Genomic DNA, 22,607 nt, shown 5'->3' on the forward strand with positions numbered 1-22,607 from the left:
AGTAAAACAGGTGTGTCATCGTTCCTGAAGTACACAAAAAGTCATTCCGTCAAGGATGAGATCAATAGGAACAAATGGAATGGAATGTAAAAGAATGTTTGCAATCCTGCAGATTCGGTGGAAGATGCCGTTGATCAAGCCTAAATGTGTAAAAGAACAGAGCACTCTTTGTTCAAGTAAAATATTTCCTCGTGCAACCGCAGTGCTACAAACACGCTACCTGCAAAACGTACTTGTATTTTTCTTTCGCGAACTTTAGTGCCACAAAAACTACACAAACAATACCATCAGCTACACAAATTTAACAAGTGAAACAGATTCGTACCAGGAGCTTGATGGCGTTTAGAGAAACTATTCCGACCAAAAAAATAGTATTGCGAGGTGGTGCTGGAACTATCGTTGAATGTGTCTACATAGGAATAAGGCAATACGATTGTAGTTCGGGATCCTTTCCTGGTTCTTGTTCATACCAGCAACCCTACTCAAAAACAATCATTCCTTAGAAGGTGCTTTCAAGCCGTCTGCTTCACTGCCTGCGATCCCATTCAGAATCGGTACCAGCCCATGCTCAGCCAGCAATGTATTTGATTAGTTTGGGAAAGATTCCTGAATGATATATCTATCAAAAAAACAACCGTATTTTGAAATATTACCGACAAAAACACGTCTATTTAACTGTTTGTTCCCCTTGGTGTTGTTTACACGAGCTTGTTGATATTCTTCTTTGTCTTCTTCTAGAGCTTCATATGGCATGACAGCCAAACAATGCCCAAGGTACCAACATCATCAATAGCAATGTTCACAGTTGTGGGCTTAAAATAGAAAATTGTTGAAAAATCGTCTGACTGTGCATACAACTTGTACGATAAATTATGAAATCAACTGTAAGTACAATTTAACGTTGAATTTTCACGTAATATGCCGTACAAACGGTTTTAAAACAAATGAACTCGCTAACTAGTAGTATAAACACAACGAATCGGTCTTTTCGTGTGTTCTTTGCAGCTTGAGATGTTTGCTGCCTGTTTGTACCAGTCCGAAGCGTTTCTCCGAAGAATGCGGCCAATGAACCGAAGTTTGACAGCAGTGAATGATCATATTTTATATGTATCAGCGGGACGCACAAATTTTGAAGGAATAAGGTCAACGCAATTGGATGCGAATTGTTTTGCTACATCATCATTTTTAGTGCGGCTCTTTTACGCGAAAGCATGTACCTAGGTTAGACGGTGCAAATTATACGGTATTGAATTCGATTCTTAGTAAGGTATGGTAAAGTGAACGTGCTTGATAAAATTGTTATAGCGCGACAGATTGTTCGTGGGTGAATTTGCTTGCTTGTTAATTCGTTCAACTCCTCTATTTTGCACATTGCCTGCCTGCCGGCTCGATACGTGTACACATGTCCTTGAGGTGTTTTTCACGTTTCGGAAGTGTCTTTTTGTATATAATTTACTACGCCGACGAGAATTGTGTTTCACGGTTTTAGTTTTTTTTGTTTGACCTTGGGTCATTTCGTTGCCTGTTGGTGTTGCGCATCGCTTTTAAGCACTCTCCCCCTTACGGTTGATCCAGTTAGCGCATCTTCAAACGAAAAACACTATAAAAAAGTCCACGCAGGTGTTTAACAGTTGATTGAATGAAATTCTCGTTACGATAAAAGCGAAGCAGATAAGTTTTGTAGATAAGATGTTATCGCATGAAGGAATGTGAGAAATGTGCAGACATTTCGACTAGCTAAGTGGAACGGGCGTAAGTTCGCACCGAGAAATCGATACGCACTCACCAACACAGACACTACGGGCGGAGTGAATGGGCGAAAGAAGAAAAAATCCGTCAAACGTGCGTGGAAGTGCGTAGTGCATGATAACGATAGCAAGTTAGAGACTATTATTCTACCCGTGCTGCTAGTATGTCGAACAATGTCAGACTCAATCCGATAGAATTGAGTCTATGAGGGAGCTGAACGTATGTAGCATTTGGGAGCATGCAATCTTAATTTATTGCCTGAAGGTTTTTAAGGGAGAAACACAACATAGCTAGAAAACATCGCAAAACCACACCTAACCTGCCGTGTGTTTCTGGATATTAGCCGACGTGTGGTCTTTTTATACCGAGCGTGCCTGCGTTTGTGTGCGTGTGATCAATCGTACCAGACAGCATCGCCATAGCCATCAACGTGGTGTACCTTTCGCGCTAGTCGCAAATAACACATCCGCACCCTGTCTACTGCGATGGTATGCGACGTGTTGGATGCGTGAGTAAAAAGCGAGAGAGCATTAAGAGTGCTTAAAGGGAAGGAGATGGACACAAGTTTCACCTACCGCGTGTCGCAGTCTGTCCTCGAACATAATAATGTTGCATGCATCTGTATTGTCTGGCGCACTGGCTCGAACGAGTGTGTGTGTTGGTCAGTCTGGGTCTAGTACCTGAGACAAAACACTTCCTCGACTATGGATTTCATCATTCAATCACCGTAGTCTGTCTATGTTGCGTTTATTGCTGCTGCTGCGTACGTTCCATGTGGTGTATCTGAAAAAAAGGTGAAAAAATTAAAGAAAAGACCAGATGAGAAGTGCATACCAACAAGTGAGAGCAAATGTACAATCAATAGAAGAAGCAAAGACAAAAATACAACCACACAGAACGACCGTGTCTGCAGAGAAAGAAAACGACCGCAATACGATCAAGTTGAAGAGCTTCCGGTGAAACAGAGTGTGATAGACAGGAAACCGGAGAACGAACGAGCCAATTGGCAAAATCAACGGCTATGCTACTACAGTCTTCTTCTAAGTTTCGCGCTAAGAGTTGTCTTTTCCGAGTTACGCAGTTTTTGATTTACGCGGATTATATAAATTTGGCAGTCCGTGGAGTTGTGTACGTGGAATTCAATGTCTTATTTGTCAAATTAACGAGCTAATATTGCTAAAACATATTACATTGTAATATGTTGACAAAAAATACTTTTGATAAAATTGTAGTCGTGTTGTCGAAATAACAATTTTTAATGTGAAAACAAGCATACAATCCCATACTATGAAATATAGCGTTGCTTATACGGATTGCTCCGACAATCATGATCGGCGTAATAACTCGGGAAATGACTGTATTTACACGCGGTGCGTTTCGTCGTATCAGTGTTATCCGGCAGGATATACAATAAAGGTGGCACTATCCATTTGATGCTATTATTCGTTAAGAAACGAATGAAGCCATCAAGACTCAAAATCTCTAAAAAATAATCACAATACAACAATGTCATTATTCGTTCCATGCCATCCGAGGTGTGTGCTGTTTTAATTAGATATTTTCGTGAGTGTGTGTGGGGAATTGTACATGCAGTGACTGGTTAACATTGTTTCCTTCTCCTTACAGTGACGGCGTACTTTACCGAGCTGTAGCTGCTAAAAGTTACTTACAGGACTTGTACGTCTCGTAGACGAATGAAAACCGACTATTTTCAGAAAAATAAAAGATTGATTTCAGTGTGTGTGTGCGTGCGTGTGTGTATGTGTATAAAAGTGTTATTCGATTATTTGAAACGTAATTTGTGAAGTGCAGTGAAGTTTTGAAAGTACATCGTTGTAGGCATACCAAAACTTTGGAGATATTCTGAAGAGAGAAGGGTTATCGGTTCTACCGAAATCTGACACTGCGTTGTGTTTCTTCAGTGCACGGATACAAATTTGAGTGGTGGTGGTGAGCATTTCGAGGAAGTACGCGTGCTTTGCTGGTGCCCCTGCAACAGTGCGTCGCGAACTACACAGAAGTGCCTCGATGATATTTCGCGACTAAAAGGTAACTAGACACCGTTTGTGCAGAAGAAATAAACATGACTGAACTGAGGCAGAAGCAAAATGGAAGGGGAACAATTGTGAAATGAAGAACTAAAAAATATCGAAGAGAGAAATTTGTGCACCATTTTGGGGATTCGAGTTTCTGGTTAGATTGGTTCTCCGTCTTTTAATTCAACGTCCTGAAATATGGCGTGAAGCTCTTGTTTAGAATTTTCCAAATTCATCCCTGAAGAAATGTGTTTATATAACTTCAATTTTAAAATCATGTAATGGTTGACTTGACGACTGCTACTGTCGGTCTAATTTTGTCATTAATTTTGTTTTTGGTACCGGTGGTTTAACCAGGAGGAAGCAATCTGATGCAATGGAAGGGGTGGACAAATGTAAAAAAAACCCAACACAACTTCACTGTGTATACGATTGAACGCCTTTGGTGTAATTATTAACTACCAAGAATTGACTTCCTTTTTGCGCAGGATATTCGTTCGGCAGGTTTCAGATCAGAGGGTGCGGCGCGGAGGGTTGTTTTATTGCTAGTCGTGGGTAAATGGCTGTCTGCCTGTCAAATTACTGTTTATCCCAACGAGGTCAAGTGCCCTAAATGTTCCTGTATTTAGGGCAGCTCGCCAAACAGATCGCCCGGTAAAACCAAAACTCAGGGACATCTTTCGGGTTGTTTGTTTTAAAAATTTAGCGAACAGCACTAGATTTGTAGTTGTCCTATAAACGTAAAACAGTGTTTTGGTTTGTTGTTAGACAAAACACGACGATAGGATACCTTCTACCCATTTGATCTCATAAAACGGTAATAGCCTTTTGCACAGATTCCAACCAATGAACCATAGTGTGACACGTGAAAGGAGGTGACTGTCTTTGTTGTCATTGTTGCTATACAACCGGCTTGAATGAGATACATTAACAAAAGAACATGTCGCGTCCGCCGGGGGTCGTCTCGCTGTTGTCAACTATATAGTGTCCTCGTTTTGTTTTTTTTTCTGTCTACTCTTTACAGAGTTGCGTGCAACACCACACTTAATATAGATTCACTATTACGAGCATCTGTCATAACGTCTACGACGTTCGTGAGGTATGATCCGTGATGTACTAACTCATACTCCGGTATTTTCAAGTTTGGAAAATATTCACAAGGTTCTATATCCGGCAAATACAGGTTTACCGGGTAAATTGGGATTACTTGCTGGTGGTATATGGACCTTAAAATGAAAGTTCTTGATTTTAAAGTATAAATTAGACATACAATAAGGCTATCATATACATTCTTGTTCATTTTCCTCCTCATAAATTCATTACGTTTTCACTAACCCAGCGCTCTACAGGCACTGAACATTGATCAAAAGTTCAATGAGCAAACCTGACCTTGGTCTACGGGCTCATTGCACAACGAGCAAGGCTCAGCTGTCAAATAAATGAGTGTCAAATAATGAGAAGCAGTGTTGTTATCTTCAAAAATTTACTCTAAAGAAAGGGTAAAAGACAGCAATTGAACTGACCACCATGTTGCAAACCGTCCCAGGATGCAATGTCCCCACGGAAACAACAACCGTTTGTCTGGCCAGGTTCCCACCGGGGTGAGGTTTATTCGACGACAAAGCGCTACATTAGTGACAAACGTTGCTTGGCTTAAAGATCGTGATGAAACAACAACCGCGGCACCGCCTTAAATAGCGGAGCAAGAGTGCAGCAGTAAGCAGAAGATTACGGAATGCCGCCGCCACCGATGTGGAAGAGGAAAAAGGTCATGATATACGGTCGAAGTCGTCGACAGTCTATGAATACATCGTCTGCGAATGTTTGACGTTCCGCCGCAATAGGACACGGTTCTAATTTTGGCCTACCACCAGGTATCGGTTTATCGGTCACGACGAGCATCGTTAGCTTGGCAACAACCATGGATTAGATTGAATTTTTCATCATAATTCGACAGCGTCAGATATTATCTGTTCTTAGCTAAACTTACTTACTGGTTTTCTGTAACCATTGTCACATGACTTTTTTCTTTGAATTCTTTCTTGTTAATTCATAATTGGCGCAGTATCTCGTGAATTTCGTTGTCTATCTGGTGTTCAAGGAAATTTACTCCGATTAAACGAACATCAAGAGTTGAGTTGATGAATTACTCAGAATTGATGGATGACTTGAACATATCTTTTCTTTGGTATGAGTTTAAAAGATAATCAAACAAATTAAGGTGGGTCGGCTCGGTGGCATGATGGTAGCGGAACTGGCCTTCACACGAACGGACCGGACCAAAATGCCATCCGGACCAATCCCCCGTAGCAAGGACTTACTATCCGGCTACATGGTAGAAAAAGTCGAAACGGCCAGGCTGTTCTAACGAAAACAAAAAAAAACAAATTAAGGTCTATGCAATATAAAAAAACGCTTACGCTCAAAGCGCAAAAAAAATGTGAATTAATTGTGAAATATAAGAATTTTAATGTGAAATATATTGTTCTTTCCATTTTAATCATGTTCATGTTGTTTGACAATTGTACATGATCGATACATGCATAAGCTTCGTATCCATGCATAACATCGTATATGCATAAGTATTAAGGAGTTCAATTTCGCCACCCTGTTGAATGTATTGCGGATGCCGTGTATGTTACTATTTACTATCATTTAATTTTCCGGTCACTTAAAATGTATCAAATAGCAATCCAGAGCTGGTACTCAAACACTTAGTGCTCCACAAAAAGGGGCAGTGATCGTGATCGCTGGGGGAATAGCGCACACATCTTAATTTGGCGCCACCTGTCGCGGAGTTGTTTTGATTTACGAGTTGTTTGTGCGTCAGGACCAGGATAAGAAGGGTTAGGCAACGTACATGAGGGCGGAGTGAACGGCAGAAGCAGCGTGATAAGCGCATGCGGATTTCAACCGCAATGGCAATGCGGTGTGTAAGCGTGTGGTGGTGTGAGACAAACATGCACACAATGAGCTGTCGCAAAGTAAGACTGCCCGTTAGGGTATAGAAATTGCATCGTCTGCTCAACAACACTCGTTCCATGCGCGGACAGTTGTTGGCGCGTGGCCACATGCACCGATTATTTGTTTCGCCGTGGGTACTTCTCGGCATAAACAACGGCCGTGCATCACGAGTTTACTATGTGGTCAAAAACGGAACTTCACATTTTCGGGTGAAATGACCGATGCGTTGATAAGGGCTCGAAACAGCGGAAATGACCTTTGCGATCGGGTTTGCGCTTGTCTTCACGTACAGCGTGAATGAGCACGAAACTAAGCAAATTGATAATGAAAAATCTTGATGTCTTGTGTAAATTTCATTCTTCGTTGTCCTTTTTTTAGATATACGGTCTGTCCGTTCTAACGATAATAAAAAAAAGAAATCACCTTTTTATTATTTATTTGTTATTCAATCGCAACTAATTTGTTGAATCAAATTTCCTTTTATATGTATTATATTTATACACAAAGCACTTGGCTGAATGCAAAGGTCCTTCTCCGATTGATAAAATAGGTAAGCAGTCGAATCGATACGAATCAAAACGGAAAGCTAGACACAACCCAACGCAGTAATGAAGGAGCGTGTTGACAGTGTAATATAATCGTGTTACTTCCCTTCGTCGCAGTCTATCGGTTTTTGCTATTCTACCTAGTGTAGCAAGACATGTGCTTGCGTACATTTGCCGATTACTGCGCACTTTAATTGTAATCTTTGTATGCCCTGTATCCCATAATGTCACCGATATGTTACGGCGCATTAGTTAATAAACGTGAAGTTTTGGATCAACCAGGGGTAGGAAAATTTGGAAACAACGTAAAAAGGGACATCTTGGTAGTGGGTTTGTGGAAGTTCTGTGAGGTTTGTAGATTCATCGAATTTGAGGAAGAAACATATTGATAATATTTTATGAGCAAAATATCTGTCTGTCGGAAGTTCATCAAGAAGTTTTCTATGCATTCCCACTACAGAGATCTTCGGAGTGAACGAGAAATGGCTGAAGCTGGTTGTTAAAGACCACCAACGGTCCCAAAATGGTGTCGTTAATGTTACGATAAAACTGAAGGAATTTTGTATTTTTATGTGATGTGTAACATAACAACATAATTAACGCCTTATGTATTTTTCTTTTTATCATATTTTCGAATATTTTTCCAATAAAAATGTTTATTGCGAGAACGATAAGGGAAGCTGAATTAATTAAATACGTCCCATCCGCGACTGTCCAAACGAATGGTTTCCCCGGGGGAATAGGATAGCAACGCCCCAAGTACCACTAATCATCTAAATAGGACGATAATTGATTAGAATTGAACTTCGTTTAGTATTGCTTGCGTAGAATTACATTTTTGTTACCCCGTTAGTGGAAGACACCATGCTGTTACTGTTGTACTCTGCAATTAAGACCAAAATGTAAGTCAGTATGCTAGACCAATAACAAATGCCTGCTGACAGAAAGTTTCAATGAATTGGATATGTTCAATTGGCGCTGTGAAGCTTTTTATATGCACAATATTTGAGTTTGCTTTCGAATTTTAATCAAATTCTTACCAGTTTATCATCTTGACATAGTTTTGCTGCGATACAAAATAGTCGGTTGTCGAATCAAAATATATAAATGTATTTTTTTCTTTAAAGCAGGTCGATTTAAAAGGATACTATAGAAGTAATGTCTTAATTCCCTTCGTGGCTAGGAATAACAAAAGGGCTCGACAAAATTCGTCTCGCTCCACCCATCCAATCGCTTTGTGTTCGGTATAATGATGCGCATGGCTGTTTTTGTATTTACAGACGAACGGCCGGGCCGTATATCTTATAAGCTACACTTAATATCTAGTATTTACACAAATTTATTTATTACTACGTGGTGGGGAGACATCCCCTTCTCCAATAGTTTTATCCTTTTGGGATTTTATAATACACTTCTTTTACATAGCTGAGTTTTCTTGCTCATGAAAATTGATTGAATGAAATTTCTCCACATTTTGAAAAAATAGATTGACGTAAGAATCATTTGGAGGAAATTTCTTATATTTGAGTATCGTTGGAAGATATACTTATGAAACATTATAAGTAAAGGTTTATTAACGACTTTGTATGTCTTATTCAAGTTTATAAGTGCACGGTACTGCGGTAACAAATGTTAAAGATATTGGTTTGATGCTTGCTGAGTACATACGATAGCGTATACAGATGTTTTTTTTCGTTAAACTCTCACTATAGGCCGTGTTTTGTAGAGCAGGTAACACAGATGAGCCCTACGTCGGCCCGTGAAGCCCGTCACTCGACATACGATGCACGCCAAGTTTTGTAAGACGCCACCGGCAATGCACTGGTGGATGCGCGACTTCCGTCGCTGCCCTTGCCTTCGTCGTTTTGTGTTAATGGAACGGTTCGGTTCGGTTTGTGTCAGATCGTTATTAAATAGAGATGCACTTGTGCCTGACTGTATGTGTGAAGAGAGAAGAGGCTCTTGGGAAGATTTTTATTTTACTCTGTTTCTACCACACGTGATGCAAACCGAGTTCGGGTAGGTCAGGGTTTTTGGAAAACCGGTGCTAGATGCGTCCGCCTGTCTCTTCAAATGTGTACACGTTGGGTGTGGTTCGGGAACCGAAGAACACACATACCGTGTTGGGTTGAGGTTGCGAATTTGCGGTTTTAGCCGCATCACCCGTTCTCAATTTCCTTTCCTCAATTTTGGCATGTTTCTTGTAACACAGTATATGCCAATCGTCAGTTCCAAAGAACTTTAAACTTCCGGCGCTTACACGTATAGTGGACACTTCGAATCGGTCTGAAGGAAATTTTCATGGTGAGAAACGACATCTGAAGCTAATTTGTTACGCACATTGAACATGAGAATAACGTGCAAGAGACCTAGACGCCTGGATAAGGTTTAAGTGATACCGAGCGGCAGACTGCTTGGAGTGAAGATCGAAGTTACGTGAACGCGAATTTTACGTTTCTGTGTAATGTGTAATGAATGAACGTAGATTCGTTTCCGGTGTTGGTTGGCAACGGAGTAGAAGTACGTGTACGTATGATGTACTTGTGTGTGGACGATAGAGATAGAGATGTAGTGTATTCGCATAATTTTACAATCTTTGGCAGAAAATATCTTTGGTTTCTTCGTGGGCGCCGCCTGCACGCTAGTAGTTGCATATTGCATGTTGCAAAGCATGTGCACTCTGGTTTGATTTTCATTGAGCAAAAATGTTCAATAATAAAATTTTCGATTCGGTTTGGCGTTTTATTTGGCCGTTTGATGTATCATAATAATGACCGATTACCAGTACTGACCATCGCAATAAAACCCCAATTGAATCATTTTGGAATCCCATTTGCGAATGTTTCATTTTGGAAGTTCTTTGCAATATTAAAGATGGCTCATCCGTAGGAAACCGTTGACTTATTTTCATCGGAAATTCCCGTCATCCAAACCGTTTACAGGTTAAATAAGACAGTCCGAATTTTTTTAGCCGATTTTTTTTAGGTAGCCGCTGTCACCTTGTCGTATCGATGTTTACGTTTTCGGCTTTATTTTTCGTTGTCACAACCGGTAGCAAGAAAGTCAAGAATGTAAAAAAACACGATGACTCGCATAATGATGTGGCATAATGTGTTTTGGAAGATGGCTAGGGTTTATTCATCTTTTTGTACTATATTTCTTATAGATCAGGGAAAAGAGCAAAGAAGAGATTTATTGTTCTGATTTGAGTTTTGTTGCAAAATAAAATCATTGGCTTCTATATCAATTAAGTATAATCAAACTTTTTAGTTGTTATGGTAATTGAAACGAAGTAGCAAACGAAGTACATTTTAATTGTAATATATTTTTACTTCTCGGAAGTTGGGTTAAAATCTAATGATTGTAACGAAGCAATGAGGAACCTTTTCAAGAAAATCTCCATAAAAGATATATTTCCTATAAAATATACCCTTAAGGTAAGGTTCGAGGGCGGCATGTCAAGAGTAAAACGAATAGAATGATGCTAGACAACAGGTGTAGAACGCGCACGATCACTAACAACTCTGCTCCCCTTCATGATAAGGTGGATCCGGGGAGGTTGGTTGGTGAAACAGCAACAAAGTATGAAAATCCAGTGGTGCAAAAATCTGGTGGGGTTTACTCTGATGTAAAGGGGAAAAGGCAAGGTGTGTCGGACAGAACCATTCACTTGCGTGTGTGCCGATGGTTGCGGGAGTGAACTCTGTTATTGCGCAGTGTTTTATTTCGATCGGGCTAAACTCCTACAGTACCGCCGAAATAAGAGTGGGAAATGAGTCATTCGTACAAAAAAAGTTTTTGACTTTGGTTGTTTTCTTCTTCTGCAAAACTATTGCGTATTTTTAAAATTCGCAATTGAGGACGTGGTATACAATTGTGTAATGATAATAGCTTCCAATCACTAGCATATGATCACTGATGTAACAACCAAATGAATAATCATAATCTTGAAGTAGGGCAAAATAAAGGCCGCAGGGGAAGCGTACTGAGGTTTACCACCGTCACAATTCGGCACAATGAGTACCCAGTTAGTGCAATAGCAACCATCAGCTGTCGCCAGTTAGGAAATAAGACGACACCGTTGCAAGACCCCGTCTTGTGCTGATTGCCTTTATCGGTAAACCGTTTGATAAGGAAAACAATATGATGGTGGTGCACTTTTGAAGTCAAGGGGTCGCTGTTATAGATTTTTTAAAATTGTGATTAAATTCGAGAATATTATGAAGCAACCAAATAGAGGTGATTTTTATGTTGTTGTGATTAACTAATGTTTTGATAAGAGATATTCACATGAATCTTCGGAGATGTGTCATTCAAATCATGAATTAAACATTTCAGTTTTTGATAACTTTCTTGATATATTTTTGAATGTTCCGATTTTTGGAATATCAGGGTTTATTAATATTTTTGATTAATAAATATTTCGGCGAATCATGCTTATGAAAGCAATTGCAATTGCAGTTTCATGAATCTTTAATCATAATTAACACACTTAATAGATATACATCGCCTTGAACGTTTTTGGTGTTAAATGAAAAATCCACGTATCCGTTCGTACGACCTTTGGCTGGCGTTTGTCACAGAAATCGAATTTATGCGCTCATGAACCGGTCATTAAGTTCCTTTTTTATTGTTCTCTCTATTGTAGTTTGCTTCTGGGTTAGATGAGCATCGCGTCTTAAATGCAAACAGGAAATAGAGTGATATACTCTATATAATACAATCGAACCTGCGATCTGGTGGTCTGACTTTGTAGACTTCATCAACGAGAACGTGTTTGAATTTGCTGTATACTTCTGACGACTTCTGACAACGCATTCGAATACCGAAATAAAAAAACTTGTATGATGGCTTCCAAAACTGCCCAAAGTACGCCACCCATTACGATCTCGACACCATCACTGAAAACGGCAGCATCAACAACATCGCTGTCATCGAACATGTCCGTATCGTCCGGAACGAACACACAGTCTACAATGGCGATATCGTCGGTCGAAACCGTAGTGTCCGCATCGTCTTCGGCCAATGCATCGTCGACGGTCGTTAAGTCAGGCTGGTTGTTTAAGCGAGGTGAACACATTAAAACCTGGCGATCACGCTACTTCGTGCTTAAGAGCGATGGTACGCTGGAGGGTTACAAAGTGCGGCCGGAACCACCGGCCTCGATTGAACCGTCGAACAAGTTCACGGTACGCGATTGTCAGATAATGTCAATCGATCGGCCCCGTCCGTATACATTCATCATACGTGGTCTACAGTGGACAACGGTGATCGAACGGATGTTTCACGTGGAAAACGAAAATGAGCGTAAGGATTGGGTGGACGCTATCCGTAGCGTTGCGAACAAGCTGAACGAAGAAGAGGTCTACCAAGCGACGCTGCCAAATGAAACGGGTGACGACGACTGCGAAATGGGTTCGATTGCAGAGGACGAACTAGAAAAGATGCCTATATACGGTACAGCCATGGATAAAGTAAGCGGTAGGCGAAAGGTGGTAAGTAGTAGTGCATTGCAGATAGCTAATTAATACATTTATGATTTTTTAACGAATATACCTATTTTTTCTCCAGACGCTCGAGAACTTCGAATTCTTAAAGGTTCTCGGCAAAGGCACTTTTGGTAAAGTAATTCTCTGTCGCGAGAAAACCACAGCCAAGCTGTACGCTATTAAAATACTGAAAAAGGATGTCATTATACAAAAGGATGAGGTGGCTCATACGATGGCGGAAAGTCGAGTGCTGAAAACGACAAACCATCCGTTTTTGATAGTAAGTGTTAGGCGACTTTTCCAGCTTTGAATACTCATCGTTACAAATCGGACACATTTTTCTCATTCGTGTACTCGATATTCTCCGTGTTTCTTTTTCGGGTTTGCTCCTCGCAGTCGCTGAAATACTCGTTCCAAACGGTAGATCGTTTGTGCTTCGTGATGCAGTACGTCAATGGTGGTGAACTGTTCTTCCATTTGAGTCGCGAGCGTATATTTCCCGAGGATCGCACGCGATTTTACGCAGCAGAAATCATTTCTGCCCTTGGGTAAGTATCTGTTGTGGTAAAGATCATATGGCTTGTTAGTATGTTTATTGTTTTGATCTATATAAAAAAATGTAATTGTATAGAGTATTTATAATTGTTCAAAATATTGAGCATTGGACTAATGAAGTATTTCTTCCATTTCTTACAAAGTTTGTTACATTAACTAATTGTACAGATTTTCAAATGAATGCAACCGTTCAGGCATAGCAATAGAAGAATTTAGGGCCAGAAAGGGAGCCACATTTCTAGAACAGAGTTGAGTAGGTTTTTCTTGTTTCTGATATTCCAAGAGTTGTTGGAATCATATTATACGTATATCAACCAATTTAGGGTTTGTATAATACTTGCAACTCTCGATCGACAACCTGCAAAAAGCAATTTGTTGCAGCAAAAGTGTCGTAAAGCGTCCTATGCAATACTGTTCGTGGGAACAGAACTAACCATTGTCCATGTTGGTAAAGCGTGGGGTAATATACCAACGAGATCAGCCGATTATGATAATTGTCGAGCTTTTGGATTTGCAATCCATGTACCGATAAGTAAAAATAATAAATAACATAATGCCCAACTTCCCGTGGCCAATCTGGTATCGGCATTGCTATTTGTGCTTATTAGCCTAACAGCAACAACGCTCACAGCTACCAGCCGACACGAGATTTGTGGCTTGTTTTTGTAGCGAGCCACCGCGAGCCAGGTTTGCATGTTTTTTAGTTGATTTTATTATTGGTTTATCTAGCTTTTACAGCAACTACCGGCACTTGCATGACCATTCCTGTGCATTCGTTTGGTTTTTGACGGTGGACGCGCAATGCATTAAAATTGAACAACAACAACAGTCCATCGGTCGTATGGGATTTATCGCGAAATAACATCAGTGGTAATAGGGAAGTTTATGAAAAACGGGTTTGACGTGGCTCGAAGGCATGCGCATCGCCAAAGTGTTTGGTACATTGTACAACAATTAATTCTAATTCTGACTGCCGTAGTAAATTCGTGGTGAAGTGCAGGTTAATGCAAAATGTTAAATAGTTTTTATTTTGTTATTGCAGTCACTTGTCACTGTTATGGTGGTTACTGGTCAGAATATGAGTGTGTATTATAGCCGAATATCGAGTTTTGATGAATTTCCGTTTCGTATTTGTAACAGCTGCCCGTGCAGCATCCATTACATCAATGGAACACTTTATCACTAATATTATTCGTGAAAAACATAATTTGACTGTAGATGATAATTGATTGCTATTTTGAACAATCGCCTTGAACTGCATGTAAGTTTTCTAAATTTATCGCAATGAGATGTGGTTTGCTTATGTGGTTGAATGAGATTTGACAGGCAAGGTAAAGCAATAAAAGTTTAGCATCTGTCTATGAGCTCTCTGCAGTATGTTCTGCCGCACGCAGTAGTCACGTTTCAAGCTCATTCACACGAGGACACATAGAAAGAGAGATGATGTATCGCTGCTATACGAAATAGAAAGAACAATTGCGGTATTGTGTATCAGAACAAATTAGTTAATATCAATAGCGATTTGATGTGCAAACCAGAAAGGGAAAAGTTGAAGTAATTGGCATTGTGGTTTAGCATTGTTTGTTTGTTTACTGCGACGCTGTGGTTTAGCAAACCCCACATGGCATGCAAACCGATATTGACGTCAATGGATAGCTTTTGGAAATTCGGCTGGTACTGTATCATACATATGATCTGATAACTAAACATTGTTGACAAAGGTGCACTGGGCCGGGATATGGGATAATTGTGGTCCCAACAGTGCGATGCATCTAGATAAAACATTCGTGTGAATATGCTTCATGTTCATAATTCTATATTTGCAGATATTTACACTCTCATGGCATCATTTATCGCGATCTGAAGTTGGAAAACTTATTGCTAGACAAAGATGGACACATCAAGATTGCAGATTTCGGTCTGTGCAAAGAAGACATCACCTACGGACGGACAACGAAGACGTTCTGCGGTACGCCCGAATATCTTGCACCGGAAGTGTTAGAGGACAACGATTATGGTCATGCGGTTGATTGGTGGGGTACGGGTGTCGTAATGTACGAGATGATTTGTGGTCGACTTCCGTTCTACAATCGCGATCACGACATTCTGTTCACTCTGATCCTGATGGAGGAGGTAAAGTTCCCGCGCAACATTAGCCCGAATGCGCGGAGTTTGCTCAGTGGGTTGTTGGTGAAAAATCCGAAACAGCGTCTTGGTGGCGGACCGGACGACGCGAAGGAAATTATGGTTCATCCATTCTTTGTCAGCATCAACTGGTCGGATTTGGTGGCGAAACGCATTACGCCACCGTTCAAGCCGCAGGTAACGAGCGATACGGATACGCGCTATTTCGACCGAGAGTTCACCGGTGAAAGTGTTGAGCTGACGCCCTCGGACAGTAATGGACCGCTGGGAGCAATTCAGGAGGAACCACATTTTTCGGAAGTAAGTTTACAAAAGGGGTAAGAATTTAATCTTACCTACGTTTGTTCGGAAATCACTGATAGTTATTCTTAAATTTTCTTCTATGACATTCCAGTTCAGCTACCAGGATATGGCATCCACCATGCACACGCCAAGCTTTATGAATCATTCGCACAACTATCCTCCGATGCAGTGAAAGATAGCTGAAAGACACCTGGTGCCACCGGGTGTTGCGTGAAATAATGCGCCCGCTTTTGGGAAGGACCATCAGTATGGGACACTGACTTACATAGGGTATCTCCATATAGGAGTCCGTTACCGAGCTGGTTACTGGAAAGCGGTAGGGCGAGAAAGCAGCCAAGAAACGGAGAGGACACAGTAAAGGAGTAAAAATCTTTCGTTTGAATAGGCAAGGGGAGGATACAACTTGACCGTTGGAAGATGACTATTATGTTCGTAATTGCGTTCCAATAGCCTAGTTTTGTCCCTACATCTTTGTCGCTAGCAGTAATCAAGGAACGGGTCTGACAACGAATCAAACCTGCTATGCAGACAGCTCTCGGAACATTTTCACCTCACCATTCGAATCAGTATGTGAGGGCTGTAAAGTTAGATTTGTTTATTTAAGAGCGCATTTTTATACGAAGTCCCACAATCCATCGTGCCAATCTTTCGATGGTCATTGATGTGATAACGAAGGAGAATTGATAACACGTTTCGCGGGTCTGATAGCCGTGATTCGGGAGTAACAGAACCCGAGACTGCGCATTCAGTCAGCCCCAAAGAAGGTTTTTAACACGAAGAAACGTCTGCTCGACGACTGTTTTCTGTTCACTGTTTCTGAGAAGAAAAGGTTTGGAGACAAGTTTCAAAACTCTTAATCAATGATTCATTATTTATGCATAAAACTCAAACTTTGTCATCAACATTGCCGTATAAAAAGAAAAAAAATTGAACCTATCATATTTTCCATGGCGGGTGAAAGAGATTGGGAGAATGATATAAATAATTACCATCGTGCCAATTATTGCCATAAAAACACACAGACACACTCCCAAACACACATCATAATGATCTCAATTCGCAATATATTAGCAACAGTTATGCAATAGCTCTATCCATTCTGTATTAGGTAGAGCACAATGAATTATGGCGCATGCTGTACCGGGCCCAGACCAACTATCAAAACATAACACAAATAGCTAACCTCTTTTCTGCTGGGAAAACAGTAACAACATGTAACAATTAAATGTATGAGCACCTTTCGCGTTTCGTGTTACGACTAGGAACGTAAATGTTGGGTACAGTTTGTTTCTAAGGGTGTGTGTGATGTTAGTGCTGGCTGAAGCGATGAGAAAATAATGTTAGGTAGCTGAGAACTGGTAAACGGAAGTGACTGAGCCATTCGAGTTGCTACATTATCAATTTATTTTGTTGCGCCCACAAACATACAAACAATTTTCGTGGGCAGTTTCCTAATAATTTAACAACATTTATGTAGTCCTATCTTGATGATAGTGCATGTGCGCAGATTGTACTATATCAGAGGTTGGGCCTGCTTGGCTGCTAGACATAAATTAGTTTATTTTCCAGCAGCGATGCTAAAGCATGACAAGCTGTTTTATAAATAATAAGTATAAGTCGTTGAGTAAGTGCATAAGCATATGCGTTCGTAAATGCATATGCAAGATGGAAAGCAACGGGCTGTGATAGACAAAGTTAATAATAATTGCATGTAAGTAGCGGCAAAAAAACAATAGTACGACAAATTGGCCATCTTTGGCAAGTACCAATGGTTAATAGCCAAATGGACAGCAAGGTACGAAACATAAAAGGATTGAAACAGAATTTCGCATTGGTCGCAATATTGCTGACAGCGTAAAAACTTTAACGGTGACAGCAATACAGTCACCTCTTCCTCTCCAATCCAATATTTCCTTTCTCACTCTCCCTCTCCCTTTCTCTTTATCTCTCTTTCCGTTTCTTTGTCTCTTCCGCTCTTCTCTTCTCTAATCCTCATGCTGCTTCCTTCGGAGGTCACCGATGAATAACTGAATTATTCATCGCGCTGTGTGTTCACGTGGTCCTTAGCTGTAAAATGCAAAAATGGTTTAATGAAAATAGTGACAGGCCGATTTGCACGGCTATAAAAGATAGACGAACTGTTGCTCCTGTCCGGAAATTAATTTGTCAAACACATCGATTTAGTTCTCTCCATCTTATCATTATTTCATTTTTTTAACCTACCTACCTAAAACATATAAGCTTGTTTGAGTTGGTAGCCTAAATCTAGTTGGAGGTATTACAGAGCAAGAATAGGTCTACGAGAATCAGTAATCATTTGCCTTAGTGCACATCGTTTTTTTACGTACAATAACGCATCGTTTTACGTACGATAGTGCATCGTTAAAAATATAGCTTAAAGACGTATCAGCAGCGCCAACCACATGCGGTGTGTAGGCTGCCGTTAATAAGAAATAAAGAGATAGACGTTAAGAGAAAATATCACTGCCTTAGCTAATTCAGATATTGAATAGTAAAAGCACAACACGCAAATGTAGTAAAGGGACAAAGATATGCTAAACAAACTCAAATAGTGGTAGGAAGGTGTGAATACCAGGAAACCATAGACGCGCAATCACGGATATTTAAAATGTACCATTTATGATACCTTTTTCTATTTTTGTTTGTAATTGTATATGGCGCCTTGTGTTAAATGAAATTTTGAAGCTGCAAATTGTAGCAAGCGCTTTGTATAAATTAGGAAGAATATTTGTTCCCGCGTTCAATATTTCCACGCGGCTACTGGTGCTATTACATTAAAATACTTTCCCTAAAGAATGCACGCAAATGCTTAGTGCAAGTTACAGAAAATTGCTTTTGTAAAAGTGTACAAACACAGAACCTGTAAAATAGATATTGCAAAAGTTTCCAATGCCGGGAATATTCACAAAACGTTCTTATCCAAGTGAGCAAAAAAGAGAATAAATTGCAGATTTATAAGAAAACATTTTATGATAGGAAAGGTATGCGATCAGGGAAATCTAGCTAATGCAAAACTCACAGTGTGACGTAACTTCTATTTTTTCTCAATACGATAAAAATCATCCTGGCACATGATCAGCTGACAACATATTTTAATTATTTACGATTACTAATAACTTTGATTTTTAATATCCATGTGATTCAATTTTACGTTTGATTCCATGGGAGTTTCCAATTTTAACAAAATCATTTTCATTACCTGTCTGTCCTTTAAATTTCTTGCCGCAAAATGGACCAATATCATTGTATGGAACGATATTCTGACAAGTTCGGAAGATTAGAATCCTTTGCTACAATGTTAATGTTATAGTTATTTCTTGCATACCACCTATGAGCTTCTTTATCATAATGACATTTTACCAAATCAGACCAAAAGAACAGAGAACTTGTGAGATTGTGAACTTGTGAATGAGTAGTAGTAAGTTGTAGACAATTTCTCTTCTTGTAAAGGCTTACATTTGGGGTGGAATGTTTCGGGTTTCGCTAATTTCTCTATTGGATAGTTAGAGGAGTGAATCTTAATAGAAAACCTTGAACCTTGAGCTTGCCACAGAAGCACGTTCGTATGCAGGAGGCACCATACCCAGGGGACTGCCCGATTCGCCAAAGCGCATACGGACTAACAACTCCTCAAACCTCAGAACCTATGCTGGTCCGTTAGGACATTTACGTCAGCGATAGGCCTTATGGGTACACTTATCCACATTATGCTTCATAATCCCCCACGACACCGCGCAATGAACATTGGTTAGATGTCAGGCGTATGAGATGATCACGGCCATGACCCCTGAGCCGTTGGCATAAGAAAAATTGCCGCCCCATGTATTGATTGAAAAACCCATTGCCATTTAGGAATTGGGTGAGGAAGAAGTCGGTTTTACCATGCGTTTTTCGTAACCAATATCCAATGTCTGGCGAGGTACGCTATGGTGTGTGGCAAATTATAATTAGCATGTAGATAAATTTTGCATTTCGTTTCTTTTGGTTTTGTATGGCTGTGTGTTTCTCTTCGTTATTCGTTTCGTTTTCTGCCACTACCGTTGCACGTGTTGCTCCTTCATTAAGGCTGTCCAGAACCGTATTCGAATTCTGTTTACTTAAGCTATGGGCTTAAACGAAAAATCTATCAGTGAAGTGCCCGACAGCGATTGGAAGATGAAAGAATTCGGTGCACCAAAATGGAATGTTTTGAATGAGGAATTATTTTGAATAAAATTGAGTTTCTTACTGCATCTCTTAGAACCTTGGGTCGCGATAAAACTTTACAGTTTCACAAGCGATCGTATCTCAGAAGATCATGGTCTCGGGAATATCTGGATGCTGGCAAGTCCAGTCTAGAAGTTATTGACCAAAGAGGTAGCGCATTCTACATCCACGCTTTTGTTTTATGTTCAAACGAGTATTTCACGCAAATAACCAGCCACCGCTTTATCACACATGCACCACTTACCGTCGCTCCATGACATATACACCTGTAACCTGTTGCACACATACACACCGCCATACCGTACGCACGCCTGCTAGCGTTGAGCATGCGCCCGGTTCCACACAATGCGACCGCATGGTGGATGAAACTATTGTTTTTAATAACAATACTACTCTTAAACCGCCACTAAATAACAATACTACTCTTAAACTGCACCAAGCAGTTCACTTCACTACACTACTGCACTAAAACACTTTTTTCACGTGTAATCGATCTACACCTGTCACACACATACACACCGTCTTACCGCACGTACGCCTGCTCGCGTTGAGCCTGCACCCGGTTCCACACAATGCGACCGCATGCTGGATGAAACTATTGTTGCTAATTCGACTCTTGTCGAGGGCCAGCCACTAAATAACAATACTGCAACTCTTAAACTGCACCAAGCACTTAACTTCACTACACTACTGCACTAAGAACACTTTTTTCACGTGTAATCGATCTTTCGATCGACGCGGAACGTCACAACAAGGGACGCGTGCAAGTCCTACTGCTGCTGCACAATGTGCTCCTTGTACTAGTGCTAGTGCTACGTTTTACTATCAAAACGTACGGGGACTACACTAACACTGACGAACTACGGCTTGCAGTGTCGGAATCCGACCGATATCTGGCTTGACCCGAGCTTGCCCTCGTCGCAGATGTCTCTCGCGGTGGAGGAGTGTTGATTGCATGCTCTCGCTCTCTGACGTCGCTGGAATTCCGAACGGAATCGTTCGAGCCTACATGTGTTATTAGGCAGTTCGACAATATTCGTCTTTTTAATGTTGCGATTTAAATACCCCCGCGGCTTGCTGCGAATGCATCAACGAATCAGTGAATTTGACGACTGCATCTGCTCGATATGTGCGGTGATTCGTCCTGGTGACGGCATTCTGCTGTTCAGGGGCTTTAATCAACCAGCCTTTTCCTGGTCAGGTGCCCAGCCGGATCCTGATTTCATAATTCATAATTCATAAACGACACCGCGCAATGAACATTGGTTAGATGTCATGCGTAAGAGATAATCACGGCCATGGCCCCTTTAACCAGCCGTTGGCATAAGAAAAATTGCCGCCCCAAATATTGATTAAAAACCTATTACCATTTAGGAAGTGGGTGAGGAAGAAGTCGGTTTTACCGTGCGTTTTTCGTAAGCAATATCCAATGTCTGGAATGAACCTCCGAGTCTACTCTCCGTGTTGTGAAGTATTCCATTACTATTGTCAGGCCCGGAGAGAAACATCTCGCTCGACTGCTCGCGCAGTACTGCTGAGCTCTGGGTGTTTTCTCCTATTCAGGAATACCCGCGATTTTCATCGACCAGGATGTGCAACGGCATCATTCCTGATACCACACATGCAACGCCGTGAGAGGTTGTACGACAGGCTCTAATCATCTGATGCACCACAGTCCCATTCAGGCGTCTTAGCCACTGCTTCTGACATTCAAAACGTAGGGTGGACACCCACAGCGGGGCTCCATAGCGAACTATAGAGAACATAGAGGTTATGTGGCCCATCAAAGTTCGGCCAGGAACCAGCTTGATTTTTAGTGCACCCTTCAACGTCCGCCGGATGCGTTTGACATTCTTTCCGAATTCCGTCAAGGAATCCACACTTCGGGTACCTTTTAGGATATCGGCGTATGTCTGTTCCTCCGAACCCGCACTGATCAGAATTGGTACTGCGCTAGCCTTTGGAACACGCTTGGGTTGCTGGGTCTTTTGAGCGTAAGTAGCGCTCGGTTGACCCTCTTGCCCAGCAGCAGAATGGCCCTCGGAGGCGCTTTACCAAGAATCATGTTTTTTTAAGCTCCTTTGCTTCCGTCTTGGAATTGGAATTCCGGCCTTTTTTCATCTGCACTGCGAACCTCTGTTCCGCAGATGGTGAAGTGCTTGCTAGGCCTAATGTTTTGCGGGTGAAAGCTGTCACCCAGCAGACGGCGTAGCACGGTTCGTCCTCCTAACGAACCGGTACACGGACCTTTCCGGATTTTTGTTACTGGGTTCAAGAGTTATATTGCTTGAATACTCCAATAGAAATGGTAATATTTGATTCTCCATCACATATCACACAAACATTGGTCCCAATGGTTCGAGCCCGTAGTCTCGATTTGCCGTTCGCCTATGAATAGATTGTTATCGTTGCCAAGCGTATGACAATCCCAAAATTCCATTTCCTTTGATGGTATAATTGGTCTGATTGCTTTTGGTTCATAAGCGGAGAGTTCAATGTTAGCATCATCAATGTTCAATCAATCAATGTTTAGCAACATCAATTCAAAATCCCTGGTGTATTATGTTTACCATGGACTACATATGCTTACATAT

At 40.9% G+C, this 22,607-nt stretch overlaps 2 protein-coding genes across 4 annotated transcripts in view; one reads left to right on the plus strand and one right to left on the minus strand.

Moving 5' to 3' along the window:
• The window catches only part of LOC128310834 (cartilage oligomeric matrix protein), a 54,468-nt gene extending 34,046 nt beyond the window's left edge, over nucleotides 1–20,422 (minus strand). Inside the window, exons 1-2 of the mRNA XM_053047561.1 lie at nucleotides 20,258–20,422; nucleotides 2,325–2,532 (exon numbers count right to left, since the gene is read on the minus strand). The gene's annotated coding sequence lies outside the window, so the exon portion shown is untranslated. The remainder of the gene's footprint in view (nucleotides 1–2,324; nucleotides 2,533–20,257) is intronic.
• LOC128310836 (RAC serine/threonine-protein kinase) lies at nucleotides 1,185–20,884 on the plus strand. 3 transcript variants are annotated; one of them, XM_053047568.1, is made up of 7 exons: nucleotides 1,185–1,267; nucleotides 3,376–3,798; nucleotides 11,943–12,789; nucleotides 12,866–13,063; nucleotides 13,180–13,331; nucleotides 15,165–15,783; nucleotides 15,878–20,884. In XM_053047568.1, the coding sequence occupies exons 3-7, from the start codon at nucleotides 12,139–12,141 to the stop codon at nucleotides 15,956–15,958; spliced, it is 1,701 nt and encodes a 566-aa protein (XP_052903528.1). In that variant the 5' UTR covers nucleotides 1,185–1,267; nucleotides 3,376–3,798; nucleotides 11,943–12,138; the 3' UTR covers nucleotides 15,959–20,884. The 3 variants fall into 3 exon arrangements, with proteins under 3 accessions (XP_052903528.1, XP_052903529.1, XP_052903527.1); XM_053047569.1 differs by lacking the exon at nucleotides 1,185–1,267 and adding an exon at nucleotides 1,605–1,620; XM_053047567.1 differs by lacking the exon at nucleotides 1,185–1,267 and adding an exon at nucleotides 2,342–2,512.
• Nucleotides 20,885–22,607: the final 1,723 nt, after the last annotated feature.

The sequence above is a fragment of the Anopheles moucheti genome, chromosome 2 (assembly GCF_943734755.1).
Source record: "Anopheles moucheti chromosome 2, idAnoMoucSN_F20_07, whole genome shotgun sequence".
NCBI lineage: Eukaryota > Metazoa > Arthropoda > Insecta > Diptera > Culicidae > Anopheles > Anopheles moucheti.

Coding starts and splice junctions, on each gene's coding strand:
- LOC128310836 (XM_053047568.1), top strand. CDS start 12,139: ATGATGGCTTCCAAAACTGCCCAAAGTACGCCACCCATTACGATCTCG. Junction 13,064..13,179: donor CAAACCATCCGTTTTTGATA/GTAAGTGTTAGG, acceptor TGCTCCTCGCAG/TCGCTGAAATACTCGTTCCA. Junction 13,332..15,164: donor GAAATCATTTCTGCCCTTGG/GTAAGTATCTGT, acceptor CTATATTTGCAG/ATATTTACACTCTCATGGCA.